Source organism: Acinonyx jubatus, chromosome D4, assembly GCF_027475565.1.
Source record: "Acinonyx jubatus isolate Ajub_Pintada_27869175 chromosome D4, VMU_Ajub_asm_v1.0, whole genome shotgun sequence".
Taxonomy (NCBI): domain Eukaryota; kingdom Metazoa; phylum Chordata; class Mammalia; order Carnivora; family Felidae; genus Acinonyx; species Acinonyx jubatus.
In genome coordinates, this window is record NC_069391.1 from 10,323,586 (window position 1) to 10,340,745 (window position 17,160).

Below are 17,160 nucleotides of genomic sequence, written 5' to 3' on the forward strand. Positions count from 1 at the left end.
TTTCACCTGAATGTTTCTAGCTGTGGGGTTATTTCTTTGTCTTTATCTTTTTTTTTTTTTTTTTTTTGAGTCCTTTTGGTTTGAGGCCTCGTACTTTCCCTGAGTCTGAGAAGCTTAATGGAAGTTTCTTCCTGAAAATATTTTTCATCATCTCTGCATATTTTTTCTCTTCTATATATACTGCCATGTGGATGTTGATTTCCTTCATTTCTGTATTCCATATCTCTTGATTTTTCTTTTATGTATTTTACCTTTTCCTGATGTCAGGCAAAGCCTGATATTTTAGCTTATTAATTTGTTCAACGCTCTCCTTTCTGCTCTTTAATACATTTATCCATTCAGTTTATTTCAGTGATTATATTTTTCATGCCCAGTATTCTTATTTGCTTCATTATGACATTTTCTTCTGGCTTTATTATTGTTTTTTAATGTTTATTTATTTATCTTGAGAGAGAGAAAAAGAGCACGCCCACATGTGCATGTGGGCAAGGAAGGGGCAGAGAGAATCCCAAGCGGGTTCCGCACTGTCAGTGTAGGGCCCTACTTGGCTGGCGCTTGATCTCATGAGCTGTGAGGTCATGACCTGAGCCAAGAGATCAAGAGTCTGACACTTAATCAGCTGGGCAACCCAGGCACCCTCTTCCTGCTTTATTTCTAATATCCTTCCTTATTAAGTTTGAAAGTTTATTTATTTTTAAGATTATATATATATATATATATATTTTTTTTTTTAATGTTTATTTTTGAGAGAAAGAGGGCGCACACGCGAGTGAGCAGGGGAGGGGGAGAGAGAGAGGGAGACACAGAATCCGAAGCAGGCTCCACACTGTCAGTGCAGAGCTTGACACGGGGTTCGATCCCACAAACTGTGAGATTGTGACCTGAGCTGAAATCAGATGCTTAAGCACATGAGCCACCCGGGTGCCCTGATTTTAAGTAATCTCTACACCCAGCAGGGGCTCGAACTTGCGACCCCAAGATCAAGAGTCGCATGCTTTACCGACTGAGCTAGCCAGGTGCCCCAGTTTGTTTATTTTTAAACATTTATTTTCTGTCTTTTCTCCTGTGTCCTGGGGATATTAGTCACCTTGGTTCATGATGTATCTGAGGTGTGGTGAAGAAAGCTACAGTCAGCTTTGATGCCTAGTTTGTGCCTCTCCTGGGTTTAGAGAATGAAGGTGGTAGGGGTCCAGGGAGAGGACTTACCCACCGTCATTATACAGTGTGAAACCCCTTCTAAGGCTCAGCACTTTTTAAGGTCTTTTTCCATCTGTTAGAAACTTCTAGCCCACAAAGTACAGAAAGCAGTGGTGGGAAAAGGGAGCCATGCACATACAGGGACCACCCACTGCCATCCGTGCATATCCCCACCAGCTGGCCCCATGGCACCTACTTGTTACTCTGCAGCCCCTTGACAGTTTCAGGCTTGCCGACAATCTTTCTGCCCTGTAACTGCAACTGCCTATTCAGTAAAATGTTGGAGAGAAAAATATTTACCGAAATAACTGCACCACACCCTAACTCCATCTCTGGTGTCTGGCTCTGGTCTGCTCTGCTCGCATTTTCACCCTACATTAGGACCAGATTTCCCTATGTTGTTCCAGGGATTTCTGTCTGTATGTAAACACAAATTAATTTTTTTGTTTAGTATAGGTTCATACTTCACATGCTGTCCAGCAGCTTGCTGTTTTTACATTTTATTTTTTAGGAGTTTTTTTTTTTTAAATGTTTATTTACTTTTGAGACAGAGCAAGATGGTGCAGGGTAGGGGCAGAGAGAGAGACAGAGTATCTGAAGCAGGCTCTGTGCTGACAGCAGAGAGCCCGATGTAGGGCTTGAGCTCACAAACCAGGAGATCATGACCTGGGCCAAAGTCAGATGCTTAACCAACTGAGCCACCCAGGTGCCCCAGCAACTTGCTGTTTTTAAAATGGCTGATTAGGGGCCCCTGGGTGGCTCAGTCAGTTGAGCGTCCTCTTGATTTTGTCTTAGGTCATGATCTCAGGGTTGTGGGATTACGGAGCCTGCTTCAGATTCTTTCTTTCTCTCTCTGACCCTCTCCCCCACTTCCGTGCTATCTCAAAATAAAAAATAAAAAAATTAAAATGGCTGATTAACATGATTGATTACATATGAAGGTAGTTTGGTTTCAATCAAAGATAGCTTTAATATATGTGTATGTATAGTTTTTATATCCCTTTTACACTGAGGTGTCTTCATATAATTACCTTATCTTTTCTTTTTTTCAACGTTTTTTTTTTTTAATTTATTTATTTTTGGGACAGAGAGAGACAGAGCATGAACGGGGGAGGGGCAGAGAGAGAGGGAGACACAGAATCGGAAACAGGCTCCAGGCTCCGAGCCATCAGCCCGGAGCCTGACGCGGGGCTCAAACTCACGGACCGCGAGATCGTGACCTGGCTGAAGTCGGACGCTTAACCGACTGCGCCACCCAGGTGCCCCTAATTACCTTATCTTAAATGTAAGTTAGTGATAGGGTAGAGTGTAGTTGTTAGTGTTCTGTGAAGCACTTGATAATTGCCCTCTTTGATTCTTTTAGGTTGTTACCAGTTTTTAAATACTGTATGATGATACTGAAATAAATATCTTTATGGATAAAGTGTTTTACATTTACAGATCATTTTCAAGGATGGGTTTACAGACTGGAACAAATAGAGGAGTAGGTCAAAAGGCATTCAAATAGTATTTCCAATATGATGTACCAACTTGCATTCCTACTGACAATATGAGAGTGTTTTCCCACACCATCGTGCACTTAGGTTATTTTGATGATTTGACTGTGATCAGAAGAATTCTGTATCTTGAAAAAAATGCTATCAAATAATATAATTAAGGTATGTTCCTCATTTTATTCTTATCTACTGGATAAATGGACATATGTTTTCTTACAGGACTGAATTTGCTCTTAAAGAAATCATGTCCTCTGGAGGTGCTGAAGATGATATCCCACAGGGAGAGAGGAAAACAGTTACAGACTTTTGTTACCTTCTGGATAAATCTAAGCAGCTGTTCAACGGATTAAGGTTAGTGGACTCTTGATGCCTTAAACTTTCTCTAGTTCTGTGTTTTTTTCCCTATGGCTGGTGTGTGGTAAGTTTCTGAAAGTCATGGATAGAATGTTTTATAAATACCTGTATTAGAGGTCAGGTGATCATGCTGTTTTGACCCTCTTCATTTTCAGATGAGAAGACAATAGGAAAGAGGAAAACTGTTTCCTTCAAGTTGAGGCGAGCAGTTTTGTTAGATGGTTTTGTATACAGTATTCACATCATACCCTATTTATTTATTTATTTTTAATGTTTGTTTTTATTTTTGAGAGACAGAGAGAGACAGAGCACTAGTGGGGAAGGAGCAGAGAGAGAGGGAGACCCAGAACCTGAAGCGGGCTCCAGGCTCTGAACTGTCAGCACAGAGCCCGACGCGGGGCTAGAACTCACGAACTGTGAGATCATGACCTGAGCCGAAGTCAGCGCCCAACCGACTGAGCCACCCAGGTGCCCCCACATCATACCCTACTTACATCTGATTTTACACATTGGGGTATTGAAGTTAATGTATCTTTTAAGAAAACATTTACAATTATAAAGATAATTATAAGATTATCAAATATTCATTTGATAATATTCCATGACCACTGTATCTAAAGTTACACTTTCAGTCACTTTATCCCTATATTCATTTAATTTTTTAATAAAACTGATGACTGTCTTGAGCAATCTTATTAATTTGCCTATAATGTCTTCCTACATAAAACTAATATTCCTAAGAATAGGACCCTGTTTGTCACGGTTTCTCTAGTACCTAATGGCCAGGGTCTGGCCCATTGCAGATGCTTCATAAACATTTGTTAAATGAAGGATTCCAAAGGCAGGTTTCTTAACTTCTGTACTCTGCTGCTTTCTATTTTGTGCCAGAGAAGAATCTTTGAGATCAGCTTCTGGTAATAATCAGATTAATTGCAGCTTTTTAAAGAATTATTTTCTGGGGTCTGGGTGGCTCAGTTGGTTAAGTGTCCGACTTTGGCTCAGGTCATGATCTTGCGGTTCATGAGTTCAAGCCCTGCCTTAGGCTCTGTGCTGACAACTCAGAGCCTGGAGCCTGCTTCGGATTCTGTGTCTCCCTCTCTCTCCGCCCCTCCCATGCTCATGCTATCTCTCTCTGTCTCTCAATAATAAATAAACGTTAAAAAATAAATAAATAAAAAAGAATTATTTTCTGAGGCACCTGGGTGGCTCAGTTTATTGACCATCTGACTCTTGGTTTCTGCTCAGGTCATGATCTCATGGTTTGTGAGATCAGTTCCTATGTTCGGCTCTGCGCTGATAAGCATGGAGGCTGCTTGAGATTCTCTCTCTCTCCCCCTCTCTCTCTGCCCCTCCCTCTGATCTCTCTCTCTATCCCTCAAAATAAATAAATAAAATTTAAAAAAGAAAACATATTTTTTCAACTGATTGTTGCATTTCTTGCATATTTTTTCTTTTCCCTTGTCCTCCCTCCTTTTTATACTTGTAATGCCTAGAGTGAACATCCAGCTCAGGTCCTCTGTAATGACCTACTCTTGATTTTCATCTCTGTTCTCTTTTACATCATTTTGTTTTCAGAAAATGTCTCTGAAATTTGTCCACCATATGCCAGACATACTCTTTTTTTGTATTCATTTACTCTTTATGGGATGTATGTCATCTTGTCATTTCATATCAGCATTTTTTGCTATACTGCTTAATAAAAAGCCCTAGATACTAAGTTTTGACCCAAAGTTTACTAGCTTCTCTATATATTCGTATTTGAATATAAGAATGAGTATAGTATGAGTATGTCTTTCACTGAGTATGTTTGAGAAGCATATTGAATTTAGTGGCATCTCCCTTCTTAAAAAGGAATTATTTTCCTAATCTGATTGTGGATCATAAATGAATCCTTAAAGCTCAAGTAATCTCTTGCTAGAGACTCTCCATCTGGCTAAAATCACTCTGTAACTACAACAACAGTAACAGTAACACATTTCCACACAGCATTCTACAGTTTGTAAATCGTGTTAAAGTACGTCTTCATCTTTAAGCCACACGATGACAGTATATAGTACAAAACACGTAACTAGGGTTGATTGTTTTATTTTACCCTCTTTTTAAATGTGCAAATTTTAAATTTAAATTTGTTGTGCAGATCAGTTTAACAGCTCAAATGTGTCTCATTTTGATCTTTTTTTAAAGTGCCATTTTAATGATCACACTGATTTTATTTTTATTTTTGAATTTTTGATTTTATTTAATTTTAAAGTAATTGCAGAGTAAAATTGTGTCTGTGGGGATGGTAGGAAAACCTAATACATGGAGAGGTTACACGAGATCTAATCTTTAGGACTGTTTATTTATTGTTACAGAAATTTATTATAATATGCTTGTGATACCTATTTCAGTTTAGTTCTTGAGCTCTTGAAACTGTATCGGGTCCAAAAATTAATCCTTCTGGGCACCTGGGCGGCTCCAACTTCAGCTCAGGTCATGATCTCATGGTTCATGAGTTCGAGCCCCACTTTGGGCTCTGTGCTGACAGCTCAGAGCCTGGATCCTGCTTCAGATTCTGTGTCTCGCTCTCTCTCTGCCCCTCCCCTGCTTGTGCTCTGTCTCTCTCTCTCAAAAATAAACATTTAAAAAGAAATAAAGAATTAATCCTTTTGACTTTGTTTTCTGAAATATTCAGTACATAATTTCACCAGTTTGAAATTTCCCTTCTTCATTTGTTAAGTCAATAATTTTGTCAGTATACATGTGTAACTTGCAGATACCATAAATTGCTACCCAGAAAGCACTATTTTTTTTTCTTAACTTACATTATATCACTCTGGCACTGTGGCCACAGCTTGCTTGCTTGCTTGCTTGCTTTCTTTCTTTCTTTCTTTCTTTCTTTCTTTCATGTTTATTTATTTATTTAGAGAGAGAACGCCCACACACGTGCAAGCGGGGAAAGGGCAGAGAGGGAGAGAGAGAATCTCAAGCAGAGCCCAGTGCAGAGCTTGATCCCATGAACTGCAAGATAATGACCTGAGCCGAAATCAAGAGTTGGACACAACCTACTGAGCCGCCCAAACACCCCTGAAAGCAGTATTTTCTATACTAATATATTGATTGCCTCCCAGATGTGGAGTAGTACTTCACAAAGTGCTATTTTTAAAATTTGAGAATCGTGGGGTGCCTGGGTTGCTCAGTCGGTTGAGCATCCAACATCAGCTCAGGTCATGATCTTGCAGTTCATGGGTTCAAGCCCCACATCAGGCTCCCTACTGTCAGCCTGTCAGTGCAGAGCCTGCTTCTGATCCTCTGTCCCCTCTCTCTGCACCTCCCCTGCTTGCACTCTCCCAAAAAGAAATCAAATAAGTCATTTAAATTAATATTTAAAAAATAAAATAAAATTTGAAAATAATAATAATAAATTTTGGCCTAGAGGAATGGATAAGCAGATTCATCAGGGATTTATTTTCAGTGTTTTGTGTACAGGGCCCTCTTTTAAAAATTTATTTTTTTATTTATTTTTTAATATTTATTTATTTTGAGAGAGAGAGAGAGCGTGCAGAATCAGGGGAGGGATAGAGACAGAGAGAGAGGGAGAGAGAGAGAGAGAGAGAGAATCATAAGCAGGCTCTACAGTGTCAGCACAGAGCCTGATGCAGGGCTTGATCCCATGAACTGTGAGATCATGACCTGAGCCGAAATCAAGAGTTGAACACTTAACCGACTGAGCTACCCAGGTGCGCCCAGGGCCCTCTTTATTTTAAACAGCCTTAATTATTTCTGTAATGAATATGGTGAGTAAAGTATATATATTCTCTGAATGCTTTTGGGTTGCTGTTTGAGAGAGATGTAGCTAATGGCAGTGCAAGTGTGAAGTTTCCTGAGAGATTAGTACTTTGATTCTCTTCCTTTTTTTCACTTTTTAAGAACATCTGTTTTACACACATACACACACACAAACAGAATGATATAGAATTATTAAAAAGATTTAGTGGATAAATAAATGAAAAAGAGTGAATTACAAAAACAGTATGTTCTTCATGATCTTGATTTATCAAAAATTCTATATTAAATTGATGTTCTATATACCCTAGTAGCTCTTAGCGGGGACTGTTTGCTTTTACCGCCCAGTTTGGTCCCTAACCAAAGACCAAATATATTTGGGGGTTGATTTTCTCAAAATGTCTGGTACATATGGGGGTGTGTATTTTCTCTGCTTGTTTATCTAAATGAAAATGCTTTGTTCAGTATTAGGCCTTGGTTGGAAAGGCCTCTATTTATCAGTTCTGTAGGTTGTGTTTGAGCTCCCCATGGTGGTGGTTGTGGGGTGTGTGGCATTCTTCTCCACCCTGCTCTCCCATTCCCTCTCCAAAGTAGCTCTTTGAGTTATGCGAATTAGAAACCTCTCTGCTTTTCAAGGGGTGATACAGTTTTAGTGCATTTCTTTTGAAATAGAGAGGATTTCTTTGGGAAAAATGAAAAGAAAATTTTTTTGGTTGTTTTCCCTCTTTATATCTATGTTGGTCTGAATAGAAAACAGGATCATAGTGCTTATAGAGAAGAAGAAATACATTGGTGGTGGTCTGGACCAGTTTTGGGACTTGGGGAAATGGGAAAGTGGGGACCCAGCTAGAGTAGCGTAGCCTTTAACATGGGGCCCTTCCTTCCCGACATTCCTCTTACTGTTTGTGTTTATCAATTTTGGCTAGCTTTCCTTCATGCTTTCTCTATTTTTCTTGAGTTCACAAACTAATTATTAAACTTACAATGCAGTGTAATAGACTTGCAGAAAAGTACAAAGATTATGAATGTATTTTTTACAAATGGAGCATATCCATGTGGCTTGTACTTGGATAAAGAAATAGAACATATGGGGCCACCTGGGTGGCTCAGACGGTTGAGTGTCTGACTCTTGATTTTGGCTCAGGTCATGATCTCAAGGTCATGGGATCAAGTCCTGCACGGGGCTCTGTGCTGACAGTGCAAAGCCTGCTTGGGATTCTCTCTCTCCCTCTCTCTGCCCCTCCCCTACTTGCTCGCCCTCTCTTTTTCTCTCAAAATAGATAAGTAAACATAAAAAAAAGAAACCAACAGAACATTTAGCACCTCAGCAACCCCCTGTGTTCCCTCTCACTTGGACTTTTAAACTCCTTATGAGCAGAGCAAAAAAGTGCATTTCAGTTCATGAAAGGCTTCAGAGTTTCTATATAATGTCTTACTTAGACGTAATAAATTCCCTTTTTGCCCTTGAAGGTGTGTCTTTCCACCGTATATTATGTCGTTCATCTAAGTTCTCAGAACCTTTTAATTTTCCTAGGCATGAGTATTTTTTATAACGTTCATTTTATTTTTGAGAGAAAGCGTGAGTGGGGGAGGGGCGCAGAGAGAGAGAGAGAGAGAGAGAGAGAGAGAGAGAGAGAGAGAGGAGGACAGATGATCCCAAGCGGGCTCTGCTTTGACAGCAGCAAGCCCTGTGGGAGGCTCGAACTCACGAACCACGAGATCATGACCTGAGCCGAAGTCAGATGCTTAGCTGACTGAGCCACCCAGGTGCCCCTAGATGTGAATATCTTAACAAAGTGTTTTTCTTGCCTGAAAATATCTCCTTATATTATGTGCATAATAAATAAGCTGTTTCCACTCACTGTGTAAGAAAACATAGACCAAGAGAGTGAGAAATAGATAAAATGAATGGTGTTTTTCCTTTAATAGCTCTTGCATGTAGTTACAGTAGTAATGAAGTGAGAATCATGTTAGAAATATCTTTGAATACTGTCAGAAAATGATCAAAAGCCCCAGTGCTTGCAGGGTTCCAGTTACCATGGTGACTAAGACTGCCGGAGCAGAATGGAATACTTGCTGGGATTATATAAGACAGCATCTTGAGACATGTATTTGAGATACACAGCTGTCCCTGCCAGTGATACCCATGACTGTTGGTGCTTTGAGACAGCAGAGGCCTCCAAATCACTGATTATTTGACTCTGGAAGAGCAAATACACATAGCCAAAATAAGCACTGGAGGCCACAAATATACATTGACAGAGAAGTGTGCCAAAGTGAAGTATAATGGTCTTAAATAAAAATAACTGCAGAAATTGTTTTGATTAAATAGGTTTCTAATATTTCAAATTAAAGAAGAAATCCCCCACAATACTTCCTTGAAGAGCCTATTTTTAGGATGCCCTGGTTCCTAAGTAGGAAAGGGTAATGGGAGATGAACGGTCTGTTCCCTTGTCCCTTTCCTCCCCTCCTGCAACCCTTCCTTCCTCTTTCTTCCTTCTTTTTCTGCCCCTCCCTCTTCCTTCTCTTCTTTCCTCAAAAAAGTCATACCTTCCTTGAGGCAAGCTCTGCACACCGGTAATAGTAGGGTATCTGTGGGGTGCCTGGGTGGCTCAGTCAGTTGAGCATCCAACTTTGGCTCAGGTCATGATCTCACGGTTCGTGAGTTCGAGCCCCACTTTGGGCTCTGTGCTGACAGCTCGGACCCTGGAGCCTGCTTCAGATTCTGTGTCTCCCTCTCTCTCTGCCCCTCCCCCACCCATCCTCTGTCTCTCTCTGTCTTTCAAAAATAAATAAAAACATTTTTAAAAAGTTTAAAAACATAGTAGAGTATATGTTATTTCAAAGATGATGCTTAAATATTTTGGTTTTCTGTGGCTTATTGCTCAAAAGAATTGCACATGCATTTGAGGTAGACTGCCACCAGAGTGCAGTGGATATCTTGGTCACATGATGTAGAGAAGTGTGGACTAATAAAAATTTAATACGAACCACAAATGTGATTTTAATTGTCTAGTAGCCAGATCTTAAAAAATGTAAAAAGGCAAAAATGAAATTAATGTTAATAATTTGTTTGATCTAATATATCTAAAATACTTTATTTCAACATGTCATCAATATAGAAAAATTATTGAGATCTTTTACATTCTTTTTTTTTCATACTTAGTCCTTGAAGTACACTGAATATTTTATTAACTTTTCTAATGCTTATTTTTTTATTTTTGAGAGAGAGAGAGAGAGAAAAAACATGAGTGGGGAAGGAGCAGAGAGAAGGGAGGAGAGAACAGAGGACCCAAAGCAGGCTCTATGCTGACAGCAGACAGCCTCACGCAGGGCCTAAACTCATGAATCACAAGATCATGATCTGAGCTGAAGGCGGATGCTCAACCAACTGAGCCACTAAGGTGCCCCCTGAATATTTGATATAAACTTAACATACATTTGAGTTCAGATGAGCCACTTTTCAGGTACTCAGTACCCATGTATGGCTGTTGATTCAGGCACAATTCCTCCCACTTTTAGCTTCTGTTCACAAAATGATCCACTGTGCTTTCTGGAGAATATATACTGGCTGTTTTGGGGTTCTCTTCTTCACAGGTCCATCAGATGTCCCTGTTTGTTTCTTCTGTCTCTTCCTGTACAGATGCCAATAGCCTGCAGGTCTTTTGGCTGTTGGTGATTTGTCCCTACCCACCTGTATTTGGGGATTTGAAGGATACTTTATTCCTTACTCTGTTAGTTTGCTAGGACTATCATAACAACATATCACAGATTGGGTTGCTTAAACAACAGAAATTTATTATCTCACCGTTCTGGAGGCTAAAAGTCCCAGATCAAGGTACTAGCAAGGTTGGCTCTTTCTGAGGCCTCACTCCTTGGCTTGGAGATGGCTGTTTTCTCACTGTGTACTTAAATCTAGTCATCCTTCCATACGTGCGCATCCCTGGTGTCTCTGTGTGTGTCCTTATCTCCTCCTTATAGGACACAAGTCAGATATATTAGTGCCCACCCAAAAGGCCTTGTTTCAATTTAATTCCTATATTTGTTTAAAGGTCCCATGTCCAAATGCACATTCCGAGGTACTGGGGGTTAGGATTTCAACATATGAATTTTGAAGTGACATAACACTTACTTTTGCTGAAGATGTTGTTTGGGGTTTTGGTTTTGTTATCTAATGTTTCTGTCTGTTTTTGGAATGTACCTGAGTAGCTGAAACTATGCTGCTGTCCTTTCCCCAGAATCCAGAAAATCAGCTATTTAAATCATATACCAAAATTTTAAACACTAAAATAGATGAGTATATTTCTAATTAGTTCTTTTTGACTATCAAAGTTCAGTATAACCTGACCTAAAAAGTTACCGTTTTCTAAGATCTTAATTGTCAGGCCTGGCTAGGAACAAAAATGCACGTCTTCACCTTTTTATTAAAAAAAATTTTTTTTTTTTTAGTTTTTATTTATTTTGGAGAGACAGATCATGAGCAGGAGAGGGGCAGAGAGAGAGGAAGACAGATAATCCGAAGCAGGCTCCAGGCTCCAAGCTGTCAGCACAGAGCCTGACGCGGGGCTTGAGCTCATGAACCGTGAGATCGTGACCTGAGCCGAAGTCTCAGCTTAACCGGCTGAGCCACCCAGGCGCCCCGACACATCTTCACCTTTATAATTGCTAGTGGGTTAGACCAGGGATTGGTAAGGGCGAAGGTATTTGTGTTTACTTTTTTTGTTTTGTTTTGTTTTTGTCTTTTTGTGTGTGATCTTCTAAGATCTTCCAGGAGTAGTGTAAAGAGAAAAAGGAAAGATTTTAAGAATAATAGATTTCACTAAATCCTCAAAACAACCTCATTAGCACCTACTTTCTTGGCTCATAAATGAGAAAAACAAAACTTTGGCAGATAAGCAATAGCTTATGTTAATACAATGGGTTCTAATTTGGGAAGTGCTACCTCAGAGAAGTTTTTCCTTAGTGTAGGAGTAAGGATCCCAAAACTTACAGGGAAGCTCTGATAGCCTCTTCTCTGGAGGTGACACAGGAGAATACTCTAATGATGTAGGAATGACGCAGTTCCTGGCTTCTTGCACTCATCTTGGTTCTCTGAGAAATCCACATCTGTAGAACTCCTTTGGGTAACATCATACCTACAAAATAGTCACAGACCTTTGGAAGGACAAGGCAGCAACACCTTAGAGGACTTCAAAACTTGACAACCTTTTTTTTCTATGCACAGGGGCCAGTGGAAAATAAATGTATTTCTAAGTGTAAGATTTTGTATACTTCCCCTGGAGCTGGTTCACAGGAGGAGAAGACAGCATTCTGTAGCTTTATTTGGCTTGGCATTTCTAAATTCAAACTAAGGGTGGTTATTCAAAGTTATTCAAATTCATAAACCATCCTTAGGAATGGAACAATGTACTAAGTGCTTTCTGTGTGCCCACACCATTCTAGGTACAGGGCTAGCGATGGGAGCAGGATGCAGAGATAAAGGGAATGTCCACCTTCTACCTAATCAAGCACTCTTGTGCACTTTTTCTCAATCTCTCATTCAAAAAAAGCTTTTCTCCCTCTTCAGTAAACAAAAGAGTTGGGATGCCTGGGTGGCTCAGCCAATTAAGCAACGGTTAGTGAGACTGGGCCCCATGTTGAGTTCTGTGCTGACAGTGCAGAGCCTGCTTGGATTCTCTGTCTCTCTCTCTGTCTCTTTCTCTCTCTGCCCCTCTCCCACATGTGCTCACGTGTGTGCACTCTTTCTCACTCTCAAAAATAAATAAAATTTTAAAAAGTTGATATAGTGGTATCATTAAGATATCCTCCCCAAAGGAAACACTCAGCCTTAACAGTCTAGACCTGTGGATACCCCCAACACCTTCCAACTCACAGATCGATTCTTAAACCTAAATTTGGAAACCAGGTATGCCAGTTGGTTAAAAAAAAACAAACATGCCGGTGTTAAAACAAGGAATTGCTGATTGGCCTTGCAAGTCCTGAACACAATTTTGTCTGGCGTACAAATGAACACAGAGGCATGGATTAGAACAAAGATGTCACTGTATGTAATACAGTCTTCTCTGTGTAAACAAGAATGTGTGATGGGACACTGTGCTCCTTGACTGAAAACCTTGTTCAGAGGAGTTGAGTTATGCCTTTGACTACAGCTTTGGTCATAGCTTTGTTGGAGGTCAATTGCATCCCATGACCTGGGGAGCAGAATGAGCTCACAGAGAAGAAATTACTAACGTAGAATCAAAATCTAAATTGTTTTCCCTTATGGTGCAAAGAAGAGAACATTAGATGAGGGGTTAGAAGGTTTGAATTTGAATCATAGTTCAACAATTTACTGGTCATGAGTTCCCAGACAACTCGCTTAAGGTCCTTGATCCTTAGTGTGTGTGTGTGTGTGTGTGTGTGTGTGTGTGTGTGTGTGTGTGTAAATGTGTTTACATACACACATATATGCCCTAGAGAAGCCAAGCATTTAACTATGGGACTAAGGAAAGAGAAGCCAGTAGAAGAGAACAGGAAGGACAGAAAGGAGAGAATTACAAGATGGTGGACATGGTGCACAGCAGCACGCCACAGGGAGGACGGACGTGAGGATGGAAGGATGGCTGGGGTGTCAGCCATCTTAGCTAATTCCGCTTAGTTAGGATGGTTGATCTATAGAAACCCAGAAGAGGTTTCCTAAGTTTTGACATCTCAGCGTTACATTGGAAACATCTCTGAGATAAGAACCAGGTTTAATCATTGCACGACACTTTTTGCTACTGTAGTCTCTGAACTTTCGTTGATAGAGTTGAGGATTTAAAAAAAAGGAGCAAGATAAGTGTCATACTTTCAATTTCTACTAACGCTTTGGAAGAAGAATATGAGCAGTCAATTTATAACATAGGTGCCTTTGCAAAAAGTGAAATATCAGGTCATTTAGCTTACAGGATAATTCACAGAGCCCCATTTAATTTAATTCTATGGACCATTAATTTCCCATCTCTGACATCAGTATTAATAACCAAATGATGTATTCAGAGTTTAAAACCATAGTCAAGCTCTGAATAGTAGAGGAATTTGTCTAAACCTTTTTATAAAATACCTTAGTTAGTTTTAGACTCTAATCAAATTATAGTGGTATGTATATTAGCTTCTGTGATAGGTCTTATTAGAGAAGGGGTGGTCACAGGACTTAGCCTTTAGGAAGCTAAACAAAAATTTAACTCTGTGTTGAAAAAGAAATTCCTGTCTGTATAGCTGCGTTTTTATTTTTTTATTACTATTTTTTAATTTTTTTCATGTTTGTTTACTTACTTTTGAGAGAGAGAGAATGAGCAGGGGAGGAGCAGAGAGAGAGAGAGGGAGACAGGATTTAAAGCAGGCTCTGCACTGACAGCAGAGAGCCTGATGTACGTTACGACTTGAACTCACAAACCAGGACATCATGACCTGAGCCAAAGTCGGATGCTTAACCAACTGAGCCACTCAGGTGCCTCTAATTATTACTTTTTTTAAAGTTTGTTTATTTAGAGAGAGAGAGAGGATGCGCATGCTTGAGCGAGCGTGGGGTTAGAGAGAGAGGGAGAGGCGGGGGAGAGAGAGAGAGAGAGAGAGAGAGAGAGGGAAAGAGAGAAAGAGAATCCCAAGCAGGCTCTGCACTTACAGTGCAGGGGCTCAAACTCAGTAACAGCGAGATCATGGCCTGAGCTGAAATCAAGAGTTGGACTCTTAACCGACTGAGCCAACCAGGTGCCCCTGAGTTTTTGTTTTTATTTTTATGTATGTATTTATTTGTTTGTCTGTTTATTTTTAGAGAGAGAGCATGCAAGTGGGGTGAGTGGCAGAGAGAGAGAGAATCTTAAGTAGAGTTCATGCCCACTGCAAAGCCCAACGCGGGGCCCAATCCCACGACCCTGGAATCATGACCTGAGCCGAAATCAAGAGTCTGGCACTCAGCTGACTGAGCCACCCCAGGTGCCCCTATGGCTGGGGTGGCAGATGTTCTAAATTGTTTTGAGGAAAATACTATAGAATTTGGCCAGCATTGTTCATAGCTATATCAGAAAATATTTGTATACTACCACTTACTTGTTTTGGCCTTTTGGATCACCAATTATGTGCTTTCAGCCCTCATACAAAACTCCCTTCCGTAAAGCCCTTTGCGCTGAACACTTGAAATTATATACATAGTCATGACACAAAGCACTGAGTTGTATCTAGTTCTGTTTTCTCTCGTAACAGAATGTATTACTGAGGTTTATTAAATCTGTCAGTTGGGAAACTCGGAAGAACTTGGAAACACATGCTTCCTTGAAAATTTGCCTAAAGACTTCACACACTATCGGTAAAGAAGCACCCAAGAGTTGTCAGTTCCCGTGGAGGTGATGGTGATGTTGCAACTTAATGCTGTTATGTAATAACACAGTCTTCCTAGCAGCAGCTACATGATAAGAGTCTTAAAGATTCTGGCGGCAACTTCAATTTTAAAATATCTGATTAGCTCTTTCTCGCCGGAGGTACATGGAGACGTTAAAAAAGAGGAAAACTTGCAATAAATGTGGAAACTGGTGTCTGTAGTTAACCTATTTCTATAATCTGAAATGACTTTCTCCTTATCATAAGGATAATGGAAATGGATTTTAAAATGCAGTCAGGAGCTCATTCGTGTTACGTATACCTGAAAATTTCATGTAAGGAAACCTTTTGCTTTTTTATTTGTTGTCTTAACATCTGGTAGAGAAATGCATATCTTCTTTCACTTATTAACTCCACTTACAGAATTTACCTTTTACTCGTTATCACATAACTATTCAAAATTATTAGTATGAAGGTGTTCATTGCAGCATTTAAAAAAAATTTGTTTTAATGTTTATTTTTGAGACAGAGAGAGACAGAGCGTGAACAGGTGAGGGTCAGAGAGAGGGAGACACAGAATCTGAAATAGGCTTCAGGCTCTGAGCTGTCAGCACAGAGCCTGATGCGGGGCTCGAACTCACGGACCCTGAGATCATGACCTGAGCCAAAGTCGGCCGCTTAACCGACTGAGCCACCCAGGCGCCCCTCCATGGTGTATGTTTTTTATCCATTCATCAGTCGTGGACACTTGGGCTGCTTCCGTAACTTGGCTATCGTTTCTTTTTTTAATGTTTATTTATTTTTGAGAGAGAGAGAGAGAGACACAGAGCACAAGTGGAGGAGGGGCAGAGAGAGAGAGAGAGAGAGAGAGAGAGAGAGAGAGACAGAATCTGAAGCAGGCTCCAGGCTCTGAGCTGTCAGCACAGAGCCTGACACAGGGCTCGAACTCATAGACTGTGAGATCATGACCTGAGCCGAAGTCGGATGCTCAACCGACTGAGCCACCCAGGCGCCCCTGCAGCATTTTTATAACAGGGAAAAACTAGAGGCAATATAAATGTTAAGAAGGGATTGGTTAAATAGTTTGTTTATTGTATACAGTAAATGTTGATATAATTATGTGTGTATTTAAAAACCCTGACATATTATTAAATTTAAAAGACATGTGAAAAGGCATGTTATAGAACATTATATGTAGTTTGATCCCATTTATGTAAAATAATAGAAAAACTCACATATTTACTTAAATGTACATAGAAAATGCATCCTTAATGGTGGTTATTTCTGGGAGCTAGAATTGAGGGGGAAAACAATAGGGTGTTTTTTACTTCTTACTCTATATACTGTCTAGCATTTTTGTTTTAAAAGAGACTTCTATTATTTTCAAAATTGAAAAAGAAAGAAAAAAATATAAGATCTCTGTGGTAGATTGCCTATAAAAATCATTCCCTTCCTCGTATCCATGCCCCTGAGTCATCCCCTCCCACACTGACTCTGGGCTTGGCCGTGACGATTCCTTTAGCCAATGGGGTGGTGCAAACTTGATGCAAAGAATCAAAAAAGAACGATGCACATTAGAGCCGCCCTCTCTTTTGCTGCTTTTGGGATCCTTGCAACCAACCTCATGGAAACTGAGCTAGCCTATTGGATGAGAAACACATGACCCAGCACCATTGCTGCCAGCCAGGCAACGGTGAGATGTCTGAGGGAGGCCATCCACCACTAGCTGTCCACAGTTGCATGAACGAGGGCTGGCTCCGGTTTTATTAGCTGATAATTGCCTTTGTTCCTCTTACATATTATCTTAGTTCTCTCTCTCTCTCTCTCTCTCTTTGATGATCTCTTCTTTCTCTTTTGCGTATCCATATCTCTCTCTTTAAGCAGCTTTCCCTGACTCCTCAAGCCCTCCAATATATCTCTTTTCTACAGTCTTCTGTTATTTTTATTCAGTACCATATAAGTTAATACTTATGTGCTATTTTTTCTTTTTCTGTACGTTTGTTAGTCTTTTCTA

General features: G+C 40.1%; 1 protein-coding gene and 1 long non-coding RNA gene across 9 annotated transcripts in view; one reads left to right on the forward strand and one right to left on the reverse strand.

The window, feature by feature from the left end:
* Nucleotides 1-17,160, forward strand: part of SCAI (suppressor of cancer cell invasion) — a 148,876-nt gene that overhangs the window by 66,734 nt on the left and 64,982 nt on the right. For all 7 annotated transcript variants that reach the window (XR_008290940.1, XR_003412855.2, XR_003412854.2 and 4 more), the window contains one exon: nucleotides 2,913-3,044. Coding sequence is in view for 4 of the 7 variants with exons in the window: in XM_053204622.1 (XP_053060597.1) it covers nucleotides 2,913-3,044 (132 nt within the window). In the remaining 3 variants the exon portion in view is untranslated. The remainder of the gene's footprint in view (nucleotides 1-2,912; nucleotides 3,045-17,160) is intronic.
* The window catches only part of LOC113592871 (uncharacterized), a 45,345-nt gene that overhangs the window by 21,451 nt on the left and 6,734 nt on the right, over nucleotides 1-17,160 (reverse strand). The window contains exons 2-3 of one of the 2 annotated variants that reach the window (XR_003412856.2): nucleotides 11,803-11,947; nucleotides 8,713-9,013 (exon numbers count right to left, since the gene is read on the reverse strand). This is a non-coding gene — a long non-coding RNA (uncharacterized LOC113592871). Of the gene's footprint in view, nucleotides 1-8,712; nucleotides 9,014-11,802; nucleotides 11,948-17,160 lie in introns of those variants that run through there. The other variant, XR_008290941.1, reaches the window with a different exon arrangement.